The 25558-nt window shown below is 39.4% G+C and overlaps 1 protein-coding gene across 2 annotated transcripts in view; it reads left to right on the top strand.

Annotated features, from left to right (window-relative positions):
- The first annotated feature begins 1123 nt into the window (after positions 1 to 1123).
- The window catches only part of LOC133640470 (beta/gamma crystallin domain-containing protein 1-like), an 81673-nt gene continuing 57238 nt past the window's right edge, over positions 1124 to 25558 (top strand). The window contains exons 1-11 of one of the 2 annotated variants that reach the window (XM_062033913.1): positions 4438 to 4599; positions 4699 to 4767; positions 5034 to 6445; positions 6761 to 9872; positions 9976 to 10134; positions 10684 to 10722; positions 14805 to 14923; positions 18888 to 19032; positions 19241 to 19380; positions 24962 to 25088; positions 25168 to 25203. In XM_062033913.1, coding sequence (XP_061889897.1) covers positions 4720 to 4767; positions 5034 to 6445; positions 6761 to 9872; positions 9976 to 10134; positions 10684 to 10722; positions 14805 to 14923; positions 18888 to 19032; positions 19241 to 19380; positions 24962 to 25088; positions 25168 to 25203 — 5337 coding nt within the window. In that variant the 5' untranslated portion in view covers positions 4438 to 4599; positions 4699 to 4719. Of the gene's footprint in view, positions 1325 to 4437; positions 4600 to 4698; positions 4768 to 5033; positions 6446 to 6760; positions 9873 to 9975; positions 10135 to 10683; positions 10723 to 14804; positions 14924 to 18887; positions 19033 to 19240; positions 19381 to 24961; positions 25089 to 25167; positions 25204 to 25558 lie in introns of those variants that run through there. The other variant, XM_062033914.1, reaches the window with a different exon arrangement.

Genomic DNA, 25558 nt, shown 5'->3' on the forward strand with positions numbered 1-25558 from the left:
TATATATATAAATATATATATATATATATATATATATATATATATAAATACATACATATATACGTGTGTATATATATACATACATATATTTATACATACATACATATATATACAGGTACATACATACACATACATATACATATATATATACATACATACATACATATATATGTACATATGTATATGTATTATATATGTATGTATATATATATATATATATATATATATATATATATATACATACATACATACATATATATGTACATATGTATATGTATTATATATGTATATATATATATATATATATATATATATATATATATATATACGTATATATATACATACATACATACATAAATACATATACATACATACATATATACATATATATATACATACATATATACATAAATACATATATATATATATATATATATATATATATATATATATATATATATATATATATATATATATATATATATATATATACATAAATACACATATATATACATACATACATACATACATACATACATATATACTGTATGTAAATATATATATATATATATATATATATATATATATGTTCGGGCATCTGGTTCGGGCATCTGGTCAGGATGTTTAGGGCACGTCCGGCCGGTAGGAGGCCGCGGGGAAGACCCAGGACACGTTGGGAAGACTATGTCTCCCGGCTGGCCTGGGAACGCCTCGGGATCCCCCGGGAGGAGCTGGACGAAGTGGCTGGGGAGAGGGAAGTCTGGGTTTCCCTGCTTAGGCTGCTGCCCCCGCGACCCGACCTCGGATAAGCGGAAGAAGATGGATGGACATATATATATATATATATATATATATATATATATATATATATATATATATATATATATATATATATATATATATATATATATATATATATATATATATATATATATATATATATATATATATATATATATATATATATATATATACATATATATATATATATAACATTTTAGTATGTGTGCAATATTTTTTCCATTCAAATCTGAGCCTTTTGGGCCCAAAGCCTTGCTTTTTAGTTGCGCAACCAAGTGTGTGTGTGTGCATGTTTGACATGCATGCAAAACGCCGCGAGGTGTGCGAAGCTGGGCCGGCCGGATTCCGCTGTCAGCCGCGCTCTTCATTGGCTTCGAACAAGACATAACCCAGTAACACTCCTTCGAGTATATTCTTCTAAAAGACCTCGCTTATGACAATATTACTACAATGCTGCGGCGCGCTTCTTTGTAATCCATGACGGGACTTTTTAGTGTTGGAGCAGGAGAACACTGAGATCATGGTAAGACGATCATTACTACTTTTTGTTTTTTATTTTGGCACAAAAAGTTTGCTCTGTCGGTGAATTGCGTTAAGTGACTTTGTTTGGAACTTTTTTTTAGTTTTATATTTAGTTGTCAATAATGACACCGACGCAAAGCTGTCGACTGTCTGAAGAGTAAACATGGAGCAATGATAATCGCTCAAAAGGCCGCTCCCACCCTTAAAGGCAGGGTGTCAGCCTCGTTAACATTAAAACTGAAAGCTTGTGTGAGGTTTCGGGAAAACATCCACACAAAGAGTTAATTTTTGTTTGGTGGTCATAAAAAAAAAAAGCTATATTAAACAAGCCCGAGCAGATACGGAAACGGGGGGGAAAAGCGCGCGGGCTATTGCGTCATTTCCGGCAATGGAAAGACATCATGCTGTGTTCAAATGCAGCAGAGGAAAGTGGGAATTGTTAATCTTCTCCCCAACTTCGTCTTTACTCATGTTTACACGTACGAAATACGGCTATTTATTTATTTTTTATTTTTTTTACCACCGAGGGAAGCATACTGAAAAATGATGAATTTTATTTCGATGCACTTTTCTGAAAAGTCAAAGATACTTTACAATATGTCATACATGTTGAATGAATAAAGTACAACACTACTAATGGAAATAACAGTCATTCACTTAAAAACATGGTTTAAGTTACCATGAATAGATTAACGTGGACCCCGACTTAAACAAGTTGAAAAACTTATTGGGGTGTTAATTGGGATGTCCGATAATGGCTCCGATATTGTCCAACTCTTTAATTACCGATACCGATATCAACCGATACCGACATCGACCGATATATACAGTCGTGGAATTAACACATTATTATGCCTAATTTGGACAACCAGGTATGGTGAAGATAAGGTACTTTAAAAAAATGAATACAATAAAATAAGATGAATTCTCTTGAATAAAAAAAGAAGTAAAACAATATAAAAACAGTAGAAACTAGTAATTAATGAAAAGGAGTCAAATTAACTGTTAAAGGTTAGTACTATTAGTGGACCAGCAGCACGCACAATCATGTGTGCTCACGGACTGTATCCCTTGCAGACTGTATTGATATATATTGATAAAAATGTAGGAACCAGAATATTAATAACAGAAAGACACAACCCTTTTTTGTGAATGAATGTGAATGAGTGTAAATGGGGGAGGGAGGTTTTTTGGGTTAGTGCACTAATTGTAAGTGTATCTTGTGTTTTTTATGTTGATTAAATAAAAAAACAATAAAAATAAAATTAAAAAAACGATACCAATAATAAAAATAACGATACCGATAATTTCCGATATTACATTTTAACACATTTATCGGCCGATAATATCGGACATCTATAGGTGTTACCATTTAGTGGTCAATTGTACGGAATATGTACTGTACTGTGCAATCTACTAATAAAAGTTCCAATCAATCAGTTAAAGCATTAAAGATCGAAAGCTACATTAAAACTGAGCTAAATAAATCAAAGAAGGCTTTAGGCTACTTTGACAGTATTGGATATATTTTATAAATGTCTTTACTTTATGGGTTATACTTGTATAGCGCTTTTCTACCTTTTTAAGGAACTCAAAGCGCTTTGACACTATTTCCACATTCACACACACATTGATACACTGATGGCGGGAGCTGCCACGCAAGACGCTAACCAGGACCCATCAGGAGCAAGGGTGACGTGTCTTGCTCAAGGACACAACGGACGTGGCTAGGTTGGTAGAAGGTTGGGATTGAACCAGGAACCCTCAGGTTGCTGGCACAGCCACTCTCCCAACTGCGCCACATCTTTATATAAAAAAAATGCTAAAACAAACAAAACGTTATATCATTTAAATGTGTTAAAAATCATTTTTTAATGTCAACATTTTCAGCTTTTTCTCTTTACATTATGTTCTAGTTTCTCTATTTTTGCGTTGTCCCGCAGCCGCACTTTTGGACACCCCTGTTCTAAGCCCTTTTTCGGTGCACTCCAGGATAATTTAACATAAACATTAACAATTTAAATATACAATAGATGTATGCTTCCCATGTCTCATAATATCTAGTCCCTACAGTTGACACACAATTGTATATAAATATAACAAAATGTTTGCGTCCCGCTCCAGCTTAGCCTGTATAGAATACACGTGACCTGCAATCCAGGATCTCCAATGGCTGGGCTTGATTGGGCTAAAATTATATTCAAGTTATTATTTATATCATTAATATTATGATACAGTGTGCCATTTCTATAAAGCAACTGCTTTAACGTAAAACTACAACTCGGTTTTACTGTAAATGCATGAATTGTTTAGGAAAAATGTAATAGTTCAGTATGGTGACGTGTTATACATCCCAGAGATGTTCAAATGTCATTGTTTAGTTTAATCCAATATGCGTCACAAAAGTTACACAATTTAGTTAATGTTATTGTTAACGTCTGAAAAGGAGTTATGTATATACCCCTTCTCCGAGTCTCGGCAATTACTGATAGCTTGTTTACTTCCTTGGTTTAACATTAACAAGGTTACCATTTTCTATCAGGGAAAGAAAATGATAAATAATGTGTAATAGTAATAGATGGGTTTTGTACATGGCTTATTTATTAGTAAAGGAAATAATGAGTAAAAACAGACACTGTATAGTGAATAAATAAACACAGAATATATCCTAAATACTGTAATACCTTAAATAAGATTTTAAAAGTACAGGTATAAAACTGACACCTTAATTAAGATTTTAAAAGTACAGGTATAAAACTGACACCTTAATTAAGATTTTAAAAGTACAAGTATATAACTGACACACTGGTTAATGAGTGTAATGTATGGTAGGACCTCAAATAACAAAAAAATATGTAAAGTAAACTTCAAACCAGTGTGATGACAGTGTGTGTTTGTCCCAACCCAAACAAAAAGTAAACCTAGACTCTTATCAAAGATGACAAAAAGCAAAAGTTGCGGAAAACCGAGCAAAAATGTGCTTTTTTCTGATACCTGATACGGTTTCGATTCTTGTAAGCCGTTTACCAAGGACCACTGAATGCATCATGTTACCACACAGCTGCGTGAGCTGGAAAAGGGGGCAGAACTTCCAGCAGCGGTGCATTTCTCACATGCCACACTTACTGCCGCCCTTGTACAGTTGTGGATGTTTTTGCTTGATGAGGGACTAAACGTTCGTTGGTTAGGCATGCAAAAAGACAGCAGCACATGCGTGGTGGCGGCTAATCTGTTTCCAGAAGAAAGAAAAGTTTACGTCTGAAATCTGACCTAAGGGTGAGTTGCTCTCGGCTACAAAGTTATGGATTGATTTGCTCTGGCAAAATATCCTGTTTAGGATTATTTTCTGCTCTTTCTATTCTCTTTGCTCTGTAGGAGTGTAAGTTCTAAAGCAAAATGTTCACAAACTACATAAAGAATCTGAATGATATGGTATTTACCACGGTAAGCATTCAGGTTATCTGCTCTCCTGCATGTCATTGCTGTGCTGAGAGATGCATGGCCAGACTAAAAAATGGTCTATGGACATAATTAATCCCTACTTATATTCTCCTAAGCCTGCTCTGCCTTCATTTGTTCATAGGCAATATAAGTCAAAGACTGTATGCGCTGTTTGCTCTTCACATATTATAATATACTTTATTAAAAAGCGCATGTTTTATAATGCTTTTGTGTTCAAATTCCACACTGATTTCTGTAATTTGCTGTAGTCTGACAACCCAGAAGAGCCGCAGAGTCCTGGGGTCTTGGGACGAATTGGTAGCTGGCTCACTCCATGGAAAGGAAAGAGTCCCAAGAGTCCCACTGAAAATTCATCTCCAACTCATGATCAAGCACTGAAGTCGGAGGAAGACGAGAGTGAGAAATCTGCCAGTGCCGAGGCAAGGAAACACCAGTGGGGGGAGAAAGAAAAGAGCTCAAATCCCGATCCACTGGGTCCCTCAAGAGACATTTCATGCTTTGAAGAAGTGGTCGCCACGCAGTCTGCCCACAGAGAACGCTCTGCAGTGAGCAGCAGTGTGGCCGCAGGAGGCGGGGCAAGAGAGGCGGAGATTTTAGTCAGCAAAAAGAAGCGAATAGGGCAGGCAAATAAGGGCAGCCATGCTCCTTTGGCGGGCGGGAAATCTGACAGTGTTGCTAGTTATCTGACAGATCTCTCTGCCACCTCTTCTTCCTCTGAGCAGGGTGTGGTATGGAACTCTGACCCGGGCCAAGCCCAATCTTTAGCCCAGAAAGCTGCACAGGCCCAGGCAGGAAAGAGGCTGCATGTGTACGTGGAGGAGACCAGCGTGACTCACTGTGGCCAAGACACCTTAACAGGACAGGAAGTGATCCTCACCAAAATTGAAAAAAAGCTACCGGTCTTCCAAAAGTCAAAATCATCAGAATTGCCAAGTGTTGATTCATTGAGAAGCTCAAGTTCAAAAGCAGAGGAAAACATAAGTGCAAATTTAAGGCCTCCGGTCGGACCACAAACCAACAGCATAGAGACACAGCAAGGCGTGTCACAGAAACTACACAAAGACTGCCAGTTGGAGCTTGAACCAGATAAAAAACAAACAGAGGCTGGCAACATGGGGCGTAAAAACTCGGCTAAGAAGAAAACGAGGAAGAACATTCAGGAAGAAGGAGTGTGCAGCCCTCAGGAAAAATTGCCTGTCAATGTCCAACCTGTTCAAGAGGGATTCCCTTCCCCCAAAAGCTCAGCGACCAGCCTACAGGGGGAAAGTCCACAGAATCAAGTGGAAGAGCAACCTAGTGACTCCTCCTCTAAGCATGGCCTCACCTCACTGGCCTCACCTGGAGGTGGAGAAAATGAGACTTCCTGTCCTGATGCCACCAAGAATGCAGACAAAGTCTTGGGCTCACATCCAGTCACTGCAACAGCTGATGGAAGTGCAGACATGGAGGATGACGAACATTTTTACAGAGTGGAGCGGAAGACAGAGACACCGGAGTCCAAACGTAGGAGTATCAAAGTTTCTCGGAGCGAGGTAAAGCTTTTTCGGAAAAATGTACCTTTAAAAACTGAGAAAAGAATAGTTGAGGTGGACCTGGAGTCTACGCCGGACCAAGACAAAAAGGTAGAAAAGGATAAGCCCCATGCAGAGACTGATGAAAGGTAAGGCATTTTTTTGACTATTATCTTTCAATTTTTCAAAAACAATCCATGACTCGTCATAGTTTCATGAAGAAGGCTTAAAATCCATTTGTCTTAGCATACCTGTGTTCTGAACAAGAATTTGTGTTGAAGCATAGAATATTGTAAAGCTATCTAATGTAGTTGTACAGTGTCATTTTATTTCAAGCATTTGGATTGTATCATCTTAGATATGTAGACAAAACTAGAGTGATTATCTATGTATATAATGTAAAAAAAAACATTCTGCAATGTGTATAAATTATGTTAAAATTACCATTTTGCCATCATATGTAGACGGCAAGATATGAAGAAACCAGAGAAGCCAACAGTTCCAATCCCGGGCCGGATTGCAGCTAAAATCAACTTATTTGAGCGCCAGTCAGCCACGACGGGCCTCAAAAAGACCATTCAAATCCCGAGGAGCGCCGATGTCTCTCCTGCTAGAAAAACTACAGAGGGGCTCAAAGCTGATTTTCTACCCCCGATGCAGAGGTCAAAATCAGCGGACCGATATGGCACTGCCACTTCCAGCCCTGTGCCACCCGAACAGGAAATTAAGCTGACGGTCAAAGAGAGGGCAATGAACTTTACAGAGGAATCTACAAGAGATTTTAAATCAATGCTGCCTCAAAAGTCACCCAAGATAGGAATTACTAAAAAAACCATCAAATCTGTGGCAACCGCTGCATCAGAATCATCAGAACCCGACAGTCAGGGTAAACTGGAAACTAAAGCAATGACTGTGGTAACACTAAAACCAGACGGACAGGATACCACTGTTGGTGGGGTAAAACCTTCCACACCTATGAAACAACATGGCACCCAGACCTCAAAGGCAGACGGCCAGAATACGCAACTTAACAGTGTCCCAACGAAAAGCACGAATGATACAGCAGAACTGACTAATGATATAAGTACACGGTCAAAAGTCGCTGCTAGATCGGGGTCTCGGTCTAAACGAAGAAAAAGTAAGGAGGCGACTAGTCCTGTGGGTGAAAATCGGGACAACGAGCCAGACTCAAGTAAACAAAATGTCTCCTCTGAAAAACAAGTTGATGATGTGGTCTTTCTACCACCTGATGAAGTAGAAGGAGTTACATCTAATAAAAACACATTTGTAAAGGAATCTGACACTGCTGATACAAAAAAACAGTTGGATTCTCCTTTTGGAAAAGTGAACGAGAAACTAGTCAACCGAGTAGAGGAAGTACCTGAATCATCCGTCAACAAAGATGAACCCAATACTGTTGCTTCTAACTGGAAAACAAATAAACCTATTGACAAGGTTTTCGTTAGTTTGTCCCAAAGGGAGGACAAGACTGGGGGTGATACCCGTCTACCCAAACATGAGGTCAAAACTGCAGTAGAGGACAAACATTCTCTCTCGCAGTCAGTAGAACCTTTTAAGAAAAAAAAACCTTTTGTGGTGCAAGGACCACATGCTGAAATCTCAAAACTAGATGAAGGCACACCAAAGCAACCTGGATCAATAAGTAGACTAAAAGCAAGGCAACACTATGTTATTGACACAAAACCAACAACTCAGAGGGAAGCCAAAGATGTTTCTAAATTAGAACATCAGGACAAACACCAGATTGACAAAAAAGACAAAGAAACGCCTGAAAAACTCAATCTAGACAAAAACATGAAACTGAATGTAGCTTTGCAGCAAAGAGGAGACATTTTGAGGACAGAAGGAAGTGTTGCTATGCATAATCAGACAAATCAGATTAAAACACAAGATCAAACGCAGCCTGTTAGAGATACTAATGCAGCCGTGTCAGTCCCTACTGAAACGCTGACCACAAATATGGAGAAGGCTGCAGCGTATTCAGTTATTCAGAGTAAAAAGACTGCAAGAGAGAGTGCTAAAGGGTCCTCCCAGGAAGAGGCAGCTCGATATATGTCTGAGAAAATAAAATCACTAGAAAAAGCTCCAGCAGTTATTGCAACACAAGAACAGCAGCCTAATTATGAGTCCGTGGAACAATTAGAAGGCGCAGTCAGTGACTCACATAAGCATGAAGCTAATTTGGGTGGTGACTTTAGTGCAAAGACTGAGCACGCAAGAGTGTCTTATGACCCACCTGTGCTGATAAGTGCTCCCACGGACAATATGGTAACTGTTAGAAAGCCGACTCGTATTTCTGTTGAGAGGAAGAGCCAGACCAGTGAGACACAAAGCTCAACAGTAAACTCCTCAACAGATAAAACATCGCTAACAAAGCCACAGATTGAGGAAGTAAATATTACAGAGACTCTCACTTCACACAGAGGCTTAAACAGAACACAGCAGAAAACCTCTGACGACGTTCTTTCTAGTGCCGCTGTTGTTGAGATAGATAAGACAGATAAAGGAAGTGATGCGCCGGGGATTATTGTGCTTCCTTCAAGCTTTAACAGTGATCTCTCCTCGCAACCAAGACAACACAGAGACGAACCAGACATGAACAAACAAACTGTAAAAGCCATGACTTCCCCAAAGGCTAAACAGCTCACCACAGATCAAATCCAGCCTTCGTCCCCTAAGAAACTGAATTCGCCACGAGGACGGGGCGCAGATGATTCTTCATTTCAGCAGCACGACGCGCCCTCGAGTTGGCTGGATGTGGACTTCCCAAAGCACAGACTTAAACTCCCCGGGCCCAAACTAAGCGCCTCTTCAAGCGAAAGCAATCTCCTGGACACAGCGGATGAGCTTGATGATGAAAACTTCATTGAGAAGATCCAGAAACTTTGTGCTCCCTTTTCCCTCCCACCTCGAAAACACAACCAACTCCGGCAACCTCAGCCCCCTTTTGCAATGCCTGCCATTAGAGAAGCCCGCTTTGAGAAGACATTTGACCCTGAGGAGTTTGAAATTGGCCTTAGAAAGAAGAATCGCTCCTTCGACACAGGCTCTAACATCTTACCTAAATTTCAGACCACAGAAGCCAAAACTGTCACTAAGCCTGCTAGGGCGAGTATAGTAGATAGATGTCTGTTGATTAGTAGTCTGGATACTTCTTCTCATTCGAAAGATAAGACACCAAACAGCAATGAGGCGGACACTAAGGAAGAGAAAGACGATCACATCGTCAGGAAGTCTCGCTTAGAAGGAAGTTGTGTCCTTAGCAGTCTCACATCCCCTAGTTTCAAGGGGAGGAGAAATGGTGCAGTTCCACAGGGCACCAACTCAAGTGATGTGTCACCCCAGCTAAGCCCTTTATCGGAGCCAACCTCGCCCGTTCCCACTGCAGACTACTTCACCAGGCAAAAAGAAGACCGAGTTCTGCCTACAGGGGCTGTGGTCGGTGACTCAGGTCCTCCGTTTCCCTCATTTAACGACATCAAGCTGCCTGACTATTTAGAGAAGTACCGCTCCCTGGATCCAGCAACAGCAGGGCAAAGTATGATGAAAACAGAGGTTGGTTTAAAATCCTATTTTCAAGGTTGTGTCGGTTGCATAATAACTAAATGTACTCACCAGTCACAACAAGTCTTCTGATGGTTCTTTTTGTATGTGTCAGGTTCCTGCAGCCCACATCCTTGAACAAGATCTGGTTGTAAAACCAGGTTCGAACCTTCCTTATACTGTGCCCCCATCTTTTCCTGGGAATACGCCAAGCCTTTACCCGGCACCCTCAGAGCGTCAGCAACTTCTTTCCCAGGGGATACTTAGTAAAAATGTAAGTGTGCCGCACATATTATTGCTTGGGAAACATGAGCTGCTTTCCACTGTGTAAGATGAGGACTAAAGCAATTATAATTTGTACACCATTCACTGTATAGGTCGTGTGCCATAAGTCATCATTAGTTGCAGTGTAAGCTTCTCTATTACACAAACAGCGGAGCTATTGTCCAGGGGGATGCCTTTTGTGTATTTGACAAAGACTGTTCTGTGTACCAAGCAGCAGCAGCAGCCCTCAAACATTTACATTACTAATCTTTGTGAATCACAACCCATCCTAAAACATTACTCTGACAATCAGCTCAAAGTCAGAGTTAAACTTGTTTCAAAAAGTGGGAGTTTTGTGATGATAACACAGGGAGTCACTAAAACTGAGAATAATGCCTAAACTTGTATAACCACAGCCTACACGTGTCCCAGATAGAAGAATGAAAAGGTCAGGACAATCAAAGTGGCACAAGAAAAATGCAGACCCGCCTCTTTGGCAGATATTTGTCATCCTCCACACAATGTGTCATGATAATACTTCTGTACTTTCACCTCCTAGGAGAGGACCGCCAAAGGCTTTCACAGGCGACCCGGAAAGGTACGGTACTTGCGTCGACTGCCTGCATGTAGTTGTGCTGTGATTGGAGGGAACTCTGGAAATACTGACTCCCTGTTCAGTGAAAACATCTGCTTTTCATATGTCGTACTTGGGGGTAAAAATAAATAAGAACATTTTAGCGCAACTGGATGTGATTACGGTCATGGCAGTCAGTGCTGAAGCGGAAGTACCTTAAATTGTTGCCCACATATTTTTTTGGTCTTTTATACTTAAATGAGTCAGCAACTTTTAACATGCAATGGCACTCTCATAAAAAGTACCTTGTCTCCTGTGAAGACAATACATTTATCCCTCAGTGGGGGACTTTTATACATTATCCATACTTTCCAATAATTCCAATTTTATCAGAGTCAATTATTTATCTATTTTAAAAAGACCCTGAATAACCGCCAGAAAACCAGTATCCTCTGCATTGGACAATTGTCTTTTGTATAACAGATCTATTTTTTTAATTTTGTAACTGTGACAAAATAAATAGACCAAAGACAAATACCCACTGCAAAGTGTCCTGGTACCCAGGACTTTCCAATAATTCAAATTGTATCAGTGTCAATTATTTATCTATTTTAAAACGACCCTGAATAACCACCAGAAAATGGACAATTGCCTTTTCTATAACAGATTTTTTTTTTTTTTTGTAACTGTAATGTTATGTTCATTGTGTATAAAAACATGCATGTTATGTTCATTGTATATAAAAACATACATGTTATGTTCATTGTATATAAAACATACATGTTATGTTCATTGTATAAAAATACATGCATGTTATGTTCCTTGTATAAAAATACATACATGTTATGTTCATTGTATAAAAATACATGCATGTTATGTTCATTGTATACAAAGACATGCATGTTATATTCATTGTATATAAAACATGTTATGTTCCTCGTATATAAAAACATACATGTTATGTTCATTGTATATAAAAATATGCATGTTATGTTCATTGTATATAAAAACATACATGTTATGTTCATTGTATATAAAAACATGCATGTTATGTTCATTGTATATACAAACATGCATGTTATGTTCCTTGTATATAAAAACATATATGTTATGTTCATTGTATATAAAAACAAGCATGTTATGTTCTTTGTATATAAAAACATACATGTTATGTTCATTGTATATAGAAACGTACATGTTATGTTCCTTGTATACAAAAACATGCATGTTATGTTCATTGTAAAAAAAGACATGCATGTTATGTTCATTGTATATAAAAACATACATGTTATGTTCATTGTATATAGAAACATACATGTTATGTTCCTTGTATACAAAAACATACATGTGATGTTCATTGTATATAAAAACATGCATTTTATGTTCATTGTATATAAAGACATGCATGTTATGTTCATTGTATATAAAATATGTTATGTTCCTTGTATATAAAAACATGCATGTTATGTTCATTGTAAAAAAAGACATACATGTTATGTTCATTGTATAAAAATACATACATGTTATGTTCATTGTATACAAAGACATGCATGTTATATTCATTGTATATAAAACATGTTATGTTCCTCGTATATACAAAAACATACATGTTATGTTCATTGTATATAAAAATATGCATGTTATGTTCATTGTATATAAAAACATACATGTTATGTTCATTGTATATAAAAACATGCATGTTATGTTCATTGTATATACAAACATGCATGTTATGTTCCTTGTATATAAAAACATATATGTTATGTTCATTGTATATAAAAACATGCATGTTATGTTCTTTGTATATAAAAACATACATGTTATGTTCATTGTATATAGAAACGTACATGTTATGTTCCTTGTATACAAAAACATGCATGTTATGTTCATTGTAAAAAAAGACATGCATGTTATGTTCATTGTATATAAAAACATACATGTTATGTTCATTGTATATAGAAACATACATGTTATGTTCCTTGTATATAAAAACATACATGTGATGTTCATTGTATATAAAAACATGCATTTTATGTTCATTGTATATAAAGACATGCATGTTATGTTCATTGTATATAAAATATGTTATGTTCCTTGTATATAAAAACATGCATGTTATGTTCATTGTAAAAAAAGACATGCATGTTATGTTAATTGTATATAAAAACATACATGTTATGTTCATTGTATATAGAAACGTACATGTTATGTTCCTTGTATACAAAAACATGCATGTTATGTTCATTTTATACAAAACATGTTATGTTCCTTGTATATAAAAACATACATGTGATGTTCATTGTATATAAAAACATGCATTTTATGTTCATTGTATATAAAACATGTTATGTTCCTTGTATATAAAAACATACATGTTATGTTCATTGTATATAAAAACATGCATGTTAAGTTCATTGTATATAAAAACATGCATGTTATGTTCATTGTATATAAAAACATACATGTTATGTTCATTGTGTATAAAAACATGCATGTTATGTTCATTGTATATAAAAACATACATGTTATGTTCATTGTAAAAAAATACATGCATGTTATGTTAATTGTATATAAAAACATACATGTTATGTTCATTGTATATAAAAACATACATGTGATGTTCATTGTATATAAAAACCTACATGTTATGTTCCTTGTATATAAAAACATGCATGTTATGTTCATTGTATATAAAACATGTTATGTTCCTTGTATATAAAAACATACATGTTATGTTCATTGTATATAAAAACATGCATGTTATGTTCATTGTATATAAAAACATGCATGTTATGTTCATTGTATATAAAAACATGCATGTTATGTTCATTGTATATAAAAACATGCATGTTATGTTCATTGTACAAAAGCAGTGAAGTGATCACGTAGCTGTGACAAAAGAAATAGACCAAAGACAAATACCCACTGAAAAGGGTCCTGGTACCTAGAAATGAATAATCTATGTTTTCAAGACCTGTTTTTGCAAAAATGCTGCTTAAGACAAAGTCAGTATTAGTCCGTTTTATTCATTAGTTGCAACATAACTAGTAGATGTCAACCAAAATAAGTAGGAAATTTCCGATTCGGGCAGGGGTGTCAAACTCATTTTAGATCGGGGGCCACATGGAGAAAAATCTACTCCCAAGTGGGCCGGACTGGTAAAATCACGGCACGATAACTTAAAAACAAAGACAACTTCAGATTGTTTTCTTTGTTTAAAAATAGAACAAGCACAATCTGAAAATGTACAAATCATAATGATGTTGGGTTTTTTTTCCCATTTACATGTTGCGGTTAATAGTATTCTACCTTTATTTGTCGTTATTTATACTTTCTGAATAAATGATGTGACCATGTTCATCAGTCAACTCATTGGTGTTCATTTTCGATCTATCAAGATAAAAACAATTATATCAAAATCAAATTACAGGATGTGATTTATGACTGGTGCACCAACGTCATGTAGTTTGTTTTATTTTTTTACATATGTAGCATAATCTACAAAGATACAAACAATTGCTATTGCGACATCTAGTGGACACATTTAGAACAGCAGTTTGTTTCATTCCAAAATTTCGGCTCGTTTTTATACTTAGCAAACTCATCCCGCGGGCCGGATAAAACCTGTTCGCGGGCCGTACGTTTGACACCCCTGGATTAGGGTGTTCTACTGCCGATTCCGATCATCCATGACGAGTGAGATTGGCCGATACCATTAACCGATAACTGTAAATGTGTCTATTTAGTCATGGTGAGTGCTATTGACAGTTTAACAATATCAACACAATATCTAGACACGTTCCTTATTCTCTTCCACTCGTTCTCAAGTGATGTTGATACTTGATGTTGATACTTAAGAGTAAAAGTTGTAAACAAAAGCAAAACAAATATCCAGTGCAGTGGTTTCTGGTTCTCAGAAGGATTATTAACTACCTATATTCTGAAAACGTTTTATCATGGGAAATATTGGTAAACATTTGAGTCACAATGGTATTGACAGTGTATACAAATTGTACAGTCTTAGTTCATGAAAGCTGCACTTCCTGTTCGTAGACTTCAGTTTTACTAAAGAAAAACTTGCCCATTCTTACATGATCTTTCCGCAGATCGTACTGTTCCCGGAAGCTCAGTTCAGTGGCCAAGCCTATGAGATCTACAGGGACGTAGCGGACGCCACTCATCTGAAACTCTCGAACATCATATCTGTGAAGGTCATCAGAGGATGGTAAGGCTTTTTTGATACCATGAATCAAGACCAAATGTTAACTGAAGTGGGGTGCCAATTAGTAGTTGCCGGATACGATTGTTGCCTCAAGGCTTTGCCAAATGTATTTGATGCAATATTGAATAAAATGTAAGTAAGTGAGGCTTGCTCTGGGCTTCATCAGTGATGAAATATGCAAACCTTTGTAGGCTTTAACCTCTCAATGGGGAAAAAAAGTGCAAGTACAACAAATTAAACAGGAAAAAAAAATCTATATATTTTTTTGTCCATGTGAAACTGTTTAAAAACACAAAGTAACGTCAACTTCTGTTCACACTCGGTCCTTCTAGAGATGGCCTAAAATTTGGTATGTAAATGGGAATAGAACCGTTACAAAGGCTTCTAATGTGGCTGCTTACGTATGCAGTAACAAACGTCATTGCATTATTTTCTTAAAAAACATTCTTAATCCATCCATTCATCTTCTTCCGCTTATCCGAGGTCGGGTCGCGGGGGCAGCAGCCTAAGCAGGGAAGCCCAGACTTTCCTCTCCCCAGCCAATTCGTCCAGCTCTTCCCGGGGAATCCCGAGGCGTTCCTAGGCCATAGTCTTCCCAACGTGTCCTGGGTCTTCCCTTTAGCCTCCTACCGGTCGGACGTGCCTTAAACACCTCCCTAGGGAGGCGTTCGGGTGGCATTCTGACCAGATGCCCGAACCACCTCATCTGGCTCCTCTCGATGTGGAGGAGCAGCGGCTTTACTTTGAGCTCCCCCCGGATGGCAGAGCTTCTCACCCTATCTCTAAGGGAGAGCCCCGCCACCCGGCGGAGGAAACTCATTTCGGACGCTTGTACCCGTGATCTTGTCCTTTCGGTCATAACCCAAAGCTCATGACCATAGGTGAGGATGGGAACGTAGATCGACCGGTAAATTGAGAGCTTTGCCTTCCGGCTCAGCTCCTTCTTCACCACAACGGATCGATACAGCGTCCGCATTACTGAAGACGCCGCACTGACTCACGATCCACTCTTCCCTCACTCGTGAACAAGACTCCGAGGTACTTGAACTCCTCCACTTGGGGCAGGGTCTCCTCCCCAACCCGGAGATGGCACTCCACCCTTTTCCGGGCGAGAACCATGGACTCGGACTTGGAGGTGCTGATTCTCATCCCAGTCGCTTCACACTCGGCTGCGAACCCATCCAGTGAGAGCTGGCCAGATGAAGCCATCAGGACCACATCATCTGCAAAAAGCAGAGACCTAATCCTGCAGCCACCAAACCGGATCCCCTCAACGCCTTGACTGCGCCTAGAAATTCTGTCCATAAAAGTTATGAACAGAATCGGTGACAAAGGGCAGCCTTGGCGGAGTCCAACCCTCACTGGAAACGTGTCCGACTTACTGCCGGCAATGCGGACCAAGCTCTGACACTGATCATACAGGGAGCGGACCGCCACAATCAGACAGTCCGATACCCCATAATCTCTGAGCACTCCCCACAGGACTTCCCGAGGGACACAGTCGAATGCCTTCTCCAAGTCCACATTCTTAATCTACATGCTAATTTGCAGTGAATAGCCGGTTACGTTCTGTTGTAACGTGGTTCTATCCACACCTCTGTTGAATTGTACTAGTTCTGTTGTAACGTGGTTCTATCCACACTTCTGTTAAATTGTACAAAACAATTATTCTTCTGTTGGTTGGATACTTTACATTAGGTAGTTTTGGGTGATACCACAAACTTGAGTATCATTCCAATACGAAGTAGTTACACGGACAGTATTGGTCGTACGAATGCTCATACTGGTCCTAAACATTTCAAGACTATTGGATTACATTTTTCTAATCACAATTGTAATCAGACCAAAACACAGGATGGCAGTGTAACAATATCAATGAAATATTTCAATAATTTCTTACTATTGGCTGAGTTAAATGTTTAGTTTTTTTCCCTTAAAGCCCTCCTGTGTCCAGGGACCTATTTACTGAGTTTGTAAACAATAACAAAAACAACAAAATAGGTTTTTGATTACAAGAAAGATCGATCTAATCACTCTTGTATCGACCATCTAATGATACTACACCTTTGTTTACATTCAGTGCTTTAACTTAGAGGTTAGCATATCTTCCTATAGTGCAGCATGTTTAGATATTCCTCGTACTTCCTGATACTTGTAAGAAACATACTTTATGTTTACTGACTTTAGCGGCTTTGCACTGTGAGCCGCTAGCTCGCAAGTGAAAATGCTACATTGTTTTTGCGCTTGTCGCTGTCAAATTTGAGAGACACAGCTGGAATGTGTCATTAACATGCATTGTCACGATATGACGAGAGTATTAGAAGCTATATAGTTTGCAAAATGTACAGTCGTGGTCAAAAGTTTACATACACTTGTAAAGAACATAATGTCATGGCTGTCTTGAGTTTCCAATAATTTGTACAACTCCTATTTTTTTGTGATAGAGTGATTGGAGCACATACTTGTTGGTCACAAAAAACATTCATGAAGTTTGGTTCTTTTATGAATTTATTATGGGTCTACTGAAAATGTGACCAAATCTGCTGGGTCAAAAGTATACATACCAGTGTTTCCCATAAACTGCCAAGATACCTGTGGCGGTGGGGGCGTGGCTATGGGCGTGGTCACCATGACATCATCGAGTCATTTGCATAATTTACTACAATGATAGGATTTTCTCTAAAAAGGCTCAAAAAATGTATACTTACTAATTAATAATAACAGTTTTGTTTTAAACGTCCATCCATCCATCCATCCATTTTACAATATAATTACAACACTTTATGTACATTTTATATACAGATTTGAACAATAAGTTATTCACTGAAATATATTTATTAATTGTGGTTCTTACAAAAAATATATCTTATAAAAATATAAAAGCTAAAATGTCTCTTAAAGCTCTGCCCCTTTAAGTAGTGCATACTAAATAATTTAACTTTAGCCTACTACTACAACCATATTATTTACCAGCAACATAAAGTGAAACAGAGGCAGAGGTGTCCTGCCACAGTCAGTAACAAATAAACAGAAAACAGTAGTGGTGGTAGATAGACACAGAGCTTCATCAAACATCTGATCCACTGAACAAAGAGCTCCAAAAATCTCGATCCTACACTTCTCTTTTGTAAAGTTAATCTGAACAGCCGATATGGGCATCTACATCAACTATATGATTTGCCTGAGAAGCTTGACAGGACACAAAAAATAAAAAAATAAAAACAATTTTTTAAATTTGTGGCGGCCTTAATTCTTTCGTGGCGGGCCGCCACAAATAAATGAATGTGTTTGGAAACACTGCATACAGCAATGTTAATATTTGGTTACATGTCCCTTGGCAAGTTCCACTGCCAAGTGGTGGCTCACATCCATCACACACACAGCTATTTTAAAGCAATGTTAAAAGGATAAAGCCATTGTTTACAAATGTTGGCAAATAAATAACCAGAAAATGTATATTTTGTTGTTTTCTTACTGTACCGAAAATAAAACGAACAGTGACCTCTAAACCGAGGTACGTACCGAACCGAAAGTTGTGTGTACCGTTACACCCTTACTGTGTTCTCATCTAAAACATTTAAGGCATTTTCCTGCATTGTTGTCGTACCACTATTAGACATTACCTTCACTTATACAAATTTGTGTTTTGCATTTTTTTCCCCAAATGTGTAACTCTGATAAAAGACACAGACCAAAAACAAATGCCTACTCAGAAGGATATATCTGCACAACACATGCATCGCTACAGCTAAATGGCTTAACTGAGACTAAAGACGGAGATAAACGGCGTGTCTGGCAAACTCCAGCCATTTGCTGCAGCAACCAATAAAAATAGTGGCGTGGAGCCCGGTCAACCCAGTAAACCAAAAACAGTCGTTACTAAACACAAAGAGCTGGTGCACAACAGTCAGAATACAAACCATACAATTTTTTCGCCATTGATTTGTGCCTTTTGCTCTCCTTACAGCTGGATCCTCTACGAAAAGCCGGGCTTTCAGGGCCGCTGTATCGCCTTGGAGGAGGGGGGTCTGGAATTGATAAACGAGTGGGCAGAGCCGGAGCAAAACAACACCGCACCAATGCTAATCGGCTCCGTTCGACTTGCCGTCTGTGTGAGTGTGCACGGCTTAAACAATTCCACCTCTGCTGACCCTTTTTTGCGGTTTTAATATCCGCGCCATAATCACAGCACGCGGGCCACAGGGCGTTATTGCTAATGTGCGTTATTGCAACATTAGTATTCACCGCAGTGGGATAGATGTCAAAACAGACATGTTTGCATGGATGATTACTGTGTTGTGTTCCTCTGTTTCTCTGCAGGATTACAGCACCCCTCATATTGATCTGTTCACGGAACCCGAGGGCCACGGGAGGGTGACACCGTACCATGACGATACCATAGAGACGGGCTCGTTTGGAATCCCGCTGAGCACCGCTTCCATCCAAGTGCACTCCGGGCTGTAAGTGAAGCTCGTCCATAGGGCTCGGATCTAACAGGGAGCGGGGATAGTATTGACCGTGCTTCCAACTTCTTCTCATTGGGATTGATCCACGGTAGAAAGGGCCTCTACTTCAATACCCGAGAGCTGTTTTTTTGTTTTTTGGATTAAAGCGGTATGGGCGATATGGCCTTTTATTAATATCTTGATATGTTTAGGCCATGTCACGATACACGATATATATCTCGATATTTTGCCATAGCCTTGAATGAACACTTGATGCATATGATCTACATTAAAACATTCTTCTTCATACTGCATTAATATATGCTCGTTCATGCAGAGAGGGAAATCACAACTACCGTATTTTTCGGAGTATAAGTCGCTCCGGAGTATAAGTCGCACGGCCGAAAATGCATAATAAAGAAGGAAAAAAACATATATAAGTCGCACTGGAGTATAAGTCGCATTTTTTGGGGAAATTTATTAGATAAAACCCAACACCAAGAATAGACATTTGAAAGGCAATTTTAAAATAAATAAAGAATAGTGAACAACAGGCTGAATAAGTGTACGTTATATGAGGCATAAATAACCAACTGAGAACCTGCCTGGTATGTTAACGTAACATATTATGGTAAGAGTCATTCAAATAACTATAACATATAGAACATGCTACACGTTTACCAAATAATCTGTCACTCCTAATCGCTAAATCCCATGAAATCTTATATGTCTAGTCTCTTACGTGAATGAGCTAAATAATATTATTTGATATTTTACGGTAATAACTTCACACATAAGTCGCTCCTGAGTATAAGCCGCACCCCCGGCCAAACTATGAAAAAAACTGCGACTTATAGTCCGAAAAATACGGTAAGTCAATTGACCAAAAGTGTATTTATTAAACAGTTATTAAGCAGTGGCACAAACATTCATGTCATTTCCAAAACAGAAAGTGCAAGATTGTCAGAGACATTTTAAAACAAGCTATTAGTGCACTATAGTGCATGATGTCACTAAGATGACATATCAAAACAACACTAAATTAAAGTGCACTTTTTGTACAGAACACCACTACAATGTTTTAAAACAAATAAAGTGCACTTTTGTGCATGATGTCACACAAGATATTTCAATAAGTCCATCCATCCATCCATCTTCTTCCGCTTATCCGAGGTCGGGTCGCGGGGGCAGCAGCCTAAGCAGGGAAGCCCAGACTTTCCTCTCCCCGGCCGCTTGGTCCAGCTCTTCCCGGGGGATCCCGAGGCGTTCCCAGGCCAGCCGGGAGACATAGTCTTCCCAACGTGTCCTGGGTCTTCCCCGTGGCCTCCTACCGGTCGGACGTGCCCTAAACACCTCCCTAGGGAGGCGTTCAGGTGGCATCCTGACCAGATGCCCGAACCACCTCATCTGGCTCCTCTCGATGTGGAGGAGCAGCGGCTTTACTTTGAGCTCCCCCCGGATGGCAGAGCTTCTCACCCTATCTCTAAGGGAGAGCCCCGCCACCCGGCGGAGGAAACTCATTTCGGCCGCTTGTACCCGTGATCTTGTCCTTTCGGTCATAACCCAAAGCTCATGACCATAGGTGAGGATGGGAACGTAGATCGACCGGTAAATTGAGAGCTTTGCCTTCCGGCTAAGCTCCTTCTTCACCACAACGGATCGATACAGCGTCCGCATTACTGAAGACGCCGCACCGATCCGCCTGTCGATCTCACCATCCACTCTTCCCTCACTCGTGAACAAGACTCCGAGGTACTTGAACTCCTCCACTTGGGGCAGGGTCTCCTCCGCAACCCGTAGATGGCATTCCACCCTTTTCCGGGCGAGAACCATGGACTCGGACTTGGAGGTGCTGATTCTCATCCCAGTCGCTTCACACTCGGCTGCGAACCCATCCAGTGAGAGCTGAAGATCCTGGCCAGATGAAGCCACCAGGACCACATCATCTGCAAAAAGCAGAGACCTAATCCTGCAGCCACCAAACTGGATCCCCTCAATGCGCCTAGAAATTATGTCCATAAAAGTTATGAACAGAATCGGTGACAAAGGGCAGCCTTGGCGGAGTCCAACCCTCACTGGAAACGTGTCCGACTTACTGCCGGCAATGCGGACCAAGCTCTGACACTGATCGTACAGGGAGCGGACCGCCACAATCAGACAGTCCGATTTCAATAAGTGTCAAATAAAAATGAGCTGCATAATAGGAAATCAAATAGTGCATGTCCTTCGCTATGTGGTAGGTTCCTGCAGACGTTATTTCCTTCTGTTGTTGACTATTTGTTTCATACGGTGTTGATGTGGAAATGGTTGCTTGGGCATTTTATGGTTGTGGCACCGGCCGGAGATGTTGACATGCGGAGTTTCAAGCACTCTTCATTCTCTAGCGGGTGACTTTTCAAATGATGCTACGCATTAGCAGTAATGCTACTTTTTGTAGCAACTCTTTTGCCGCATACTTCATCACCATCTACCCGCTTGAAGCCAAACCACCGCCAGACGATGGACTCCCTGCGGTTTTTCTTGGGAAATAATTATTCCTTCATTTGTTACCAGATTCGCACTTTCTCTCTCTCGTATTACCACGAAGCATCACAGCTAACGTTGCTACGCCGCTACCTGTCTGCTCGGTGAGAGCGTGTGACGTTGCACACGTGACATATGTAAGAAGGTGCGCTTGTTTTATGTCTCTGTGAGAAGGAGGGACAAGAAAGAGTGAGAAGAGCCTGTAGTGCAGACCTGGGCATTCTGCGGCCCGCGGGCCACATCCGCCCCTTTGTGCGTCCCTGTCCGGCCCGCGTGAGGCCAAACATAAATTACAAAATACATTTAAAAAAGTATCTATGTCGAGTGTGCAATACAACGGTGCTGCTTTTGTTTTGAAAAGCGTTATTTGTATTACTTCCGTGTGGACGTATGCGCGTGCGTGAGTCTGAGTGAATGTGAACAGCTGCAATCACAAATTACAAAATAAAGTTGAAAAAACATCTATGCCGTGCAGGCGATACAACTGTGCTGCTTTTATTTTGAAAAGTGTTATTTATGGGCGTATGTCCGTGTGTAACCTGTGAGTGAAGGTGCACAGCGACAAGTGATGCCCGGTTTACACCCGAGACGCTAAAAAGAGAAAAGTTGATGACGAATGGCGTGTTTTCAACAAGACATGGACTGCCAAGCAACGTTCCCTCTAAGGTGCGCGCCTGCGCAATTGCGCACTGCTCAAGCGTCCGCTGCGCACAGCAAATATATGCCGCGCACCAAATCAAATCCCATCTGAATTCTAAACAAAATAAACACATTTATTCTGTGTAATTTTGCAATGCAACTCTGAGTGACAGTGACAACAAGCGGCCCTAACGGTGTTCGCCAACACCGTTCAATTGAACACCGTTCAATTATTGTAATGTCTATCGAGATGCTTCGAGGCCAGGAATTATATCCATCACTTTATTGAGCAAAACTGTTTATATTCGGCCATAACCACACCAAAAACATGAGTAAAACACTTCTATCTCGGAAAACTAGTCATTTTCTGCCGTACAAACCAGGCCAAAACCAACTTGTCATCTGTCACCAACACGCATAGCACTAAACCACTGGTGCGTTTATGGCCACACAAAAAGTCAGACAACTCAAACACCACACAAAGTTACACTATGACTCCTCAGTCATACGTGTGCTTATTTTACTGTCATTTATTATTAATGTTAATTTATTTATATTAATCATGGAATGCTGTTACTAGAGAAAGTTACAGGAATGCACACTTCATCCTATGCTTACATTTCATTGTGCAACATGAGGATGTTTAAGGGGAACTAAATGTGATCTCTGAAAGGGGTACAAATGATTTCCAAAGCAGTGCTTTTGGTATAAAGTTAAGTTAGGTTAAATGAAGGTATTATTATTATTATTATTATTATTATTAATTATTATTATTATTACTCTTACGGTATATATAAAAAATAATATTGAGCAAAATTTAATTGAAATATTGTCGATGTGGGCCTCCAGCAGTGCTCGGGTTGCTCATGCGGCCCCCGGTAAAAATTAATTGCCCACCCCTGCTGTAGTGTAATGCCCGCAGCTAAAAGCAACTGCGTGAGAACGTGTACTTGAACATCACGATATAGTCATTTTCTATATCGTACAGAGACAAACCCGCGATATATCGAGTATATTCCATATATCGCCCAGCCCTATTAAGGCGCAAGTCTTGCAAGCTGCGTTCCAAGGTAGACCCGGCCTTGAATGTTTGGCAGCGTGTGACAAAATACCTCATCAGCCGGCTTCCTCGTTCTTGTCGTGGTTTCGAGTCTCGCTTGTCCTCGCTCAGGAATGTCCTTCGTGCCGATGCCTGTTCAAAGACAGGAGACGGTAGTGGCGGTGGGGCGGGGGCAGGAGGGTTTAGTGTTACCTGGAAAACAAAGTTGGAATGAGAGTTACAGACGAAAAAAGGTGTGGGAGAGACATGTTGTGCCTGAGGAAAGTCATTGAAGAAGGTTTATTTTGTCTTTGAACCAATAATTATGTCACCTGTCAGGCTAGTAGGTTCAGTTCAAGGGGTAAAAAAAATAAAAATAAAATGAACTAAACTGTACCTAGGTAATGTTGCAATTTTCAAAGTCAAGTGTGCCTGATAGATACTGCGTTAACTTTTCCAAAATGTGCTAGCTCGATACCAATTTACATTTAGCATTAGCGATTTTATATGGCTGTTTCAGCACCTCCAAATTTGGTAATGAAAACTACAACTACACGTTACCATCAAATTTAATACTTACAGTTTTTACACTTTTTAGAGCGCAACAAAATAATATATTCAGCTTAATGGCAAAGACTACTCCCCGAGTAGGAAACACACTGTAGTCTATAAACTACTGCCATCTAACGTCTTGGAATTGCAACTGCATGCAAAGTAATACTTCCAAATGAGACTCAGAAATAATCATAATAATAATAATAATAATTAGAGATGTCCGATAATATCGGACTGCCGATACTATCGGCTGATAAATGCTTTAAAATGTAATATTGGAAATTATCAGTATCGGTTTCAAAAAGTAAAATGTATGACTTTTTAAAACGCCGCTGTGTACACGGACGTAGGGAGAAGTACAGAGCGCCAATAAACCTTATAGGCACAGCCTTTGCGTGCCGGCCCAGTCACATAATATCTACGGCTTTTCACACACACAAGTGAATGCAATGCATACTTGGTCAACAGCCATACAGGTCACACTGAGGGTAGCTGTATAAACAACTTTAACACTGTTACCAATATGCGCCACACTGTGAACCCACACCAAACAAGAGTGACAAACACATTTCGGGAAAACATCCGCACCGTAACACAACATAAACACAACAGAACAAATACCCAGAACCCCTTGCAGCACTAACTCACACAAAACTCCATGATCCCAGTAAGGTTTGCTTAAAGCCTTTCCAATCCGTCTAAATTCTGACATCAGTGCTAGATTTCGGGCTATCTCACTTCCAATACACTATGTATTCTTCTTAGACGTATATAAAAAATGTTGCAAATTGGAATATGAGACCACCTTGACTTCAACAAGTCTTCTTTTCCTGCCTTCAGGTGGCTGGTGTTCAGTGATCCAGGTTTCCAGGGAATGCTGGCTGTGCTGGAAACGGGGATATACCCTTTTCCGGAGACGTGGGGCTTCCCGTCGCCGTTTGTAGGGTCTCTCAAACCCCTTAAAATGGTTCGTAGTGTTTTCCACTTTACAACTTGGTTCCAGGTGTTAATGCTCTGCACTAATGTGAACATGGTATTTGTTTCAGGGCGGTTTTAAAGTGGAGAATCCAAATGAAGTTAAGGTGAGACCATTATTACAGTTTGAAAATACCAACCCCAAAACCAGTGAAGTTGGCACGTTGTGTAAATGGTAAATAAAAACAGAATACAATGATTTGCAAATCTTTTTCAACTTATATTCAATTGAATAGACTCGCAAAAAATACGATATTTAATGTTCGAACTGGTAAACTTTGTTATTTTTTGCCAATATTAGCTTATTTGGAATTTGATGCCTTCAATATGTTTTAAAAAAGCTGGCACAAGTGGCAAAAAAGATTGAGAAAGTTGAGGAATGCTCATCAAACACTTATTTGGAACATCCCACAGGTGAACAGGCTAATTGGGAACAGGTGGGTGCCATGATTGGGTATAAAA

This window comes from Entelurus aequoreus, linkage group LG23, assembly GCF_033978785.1.
Source record: "Entelurus aequoreus isolate RoL-2023_Sb linkage group LG23, RoL_Eaeq_v1.1, whole genome shotgun sequence".
Classification (NCBI taxonomy): domain Eukaryota; kingdom Metazoa; phylum Chordata; class Actinopteri; order Syngnathiformes; family Syngnathidae; genus Entelurus; species Entelurus aequoreus.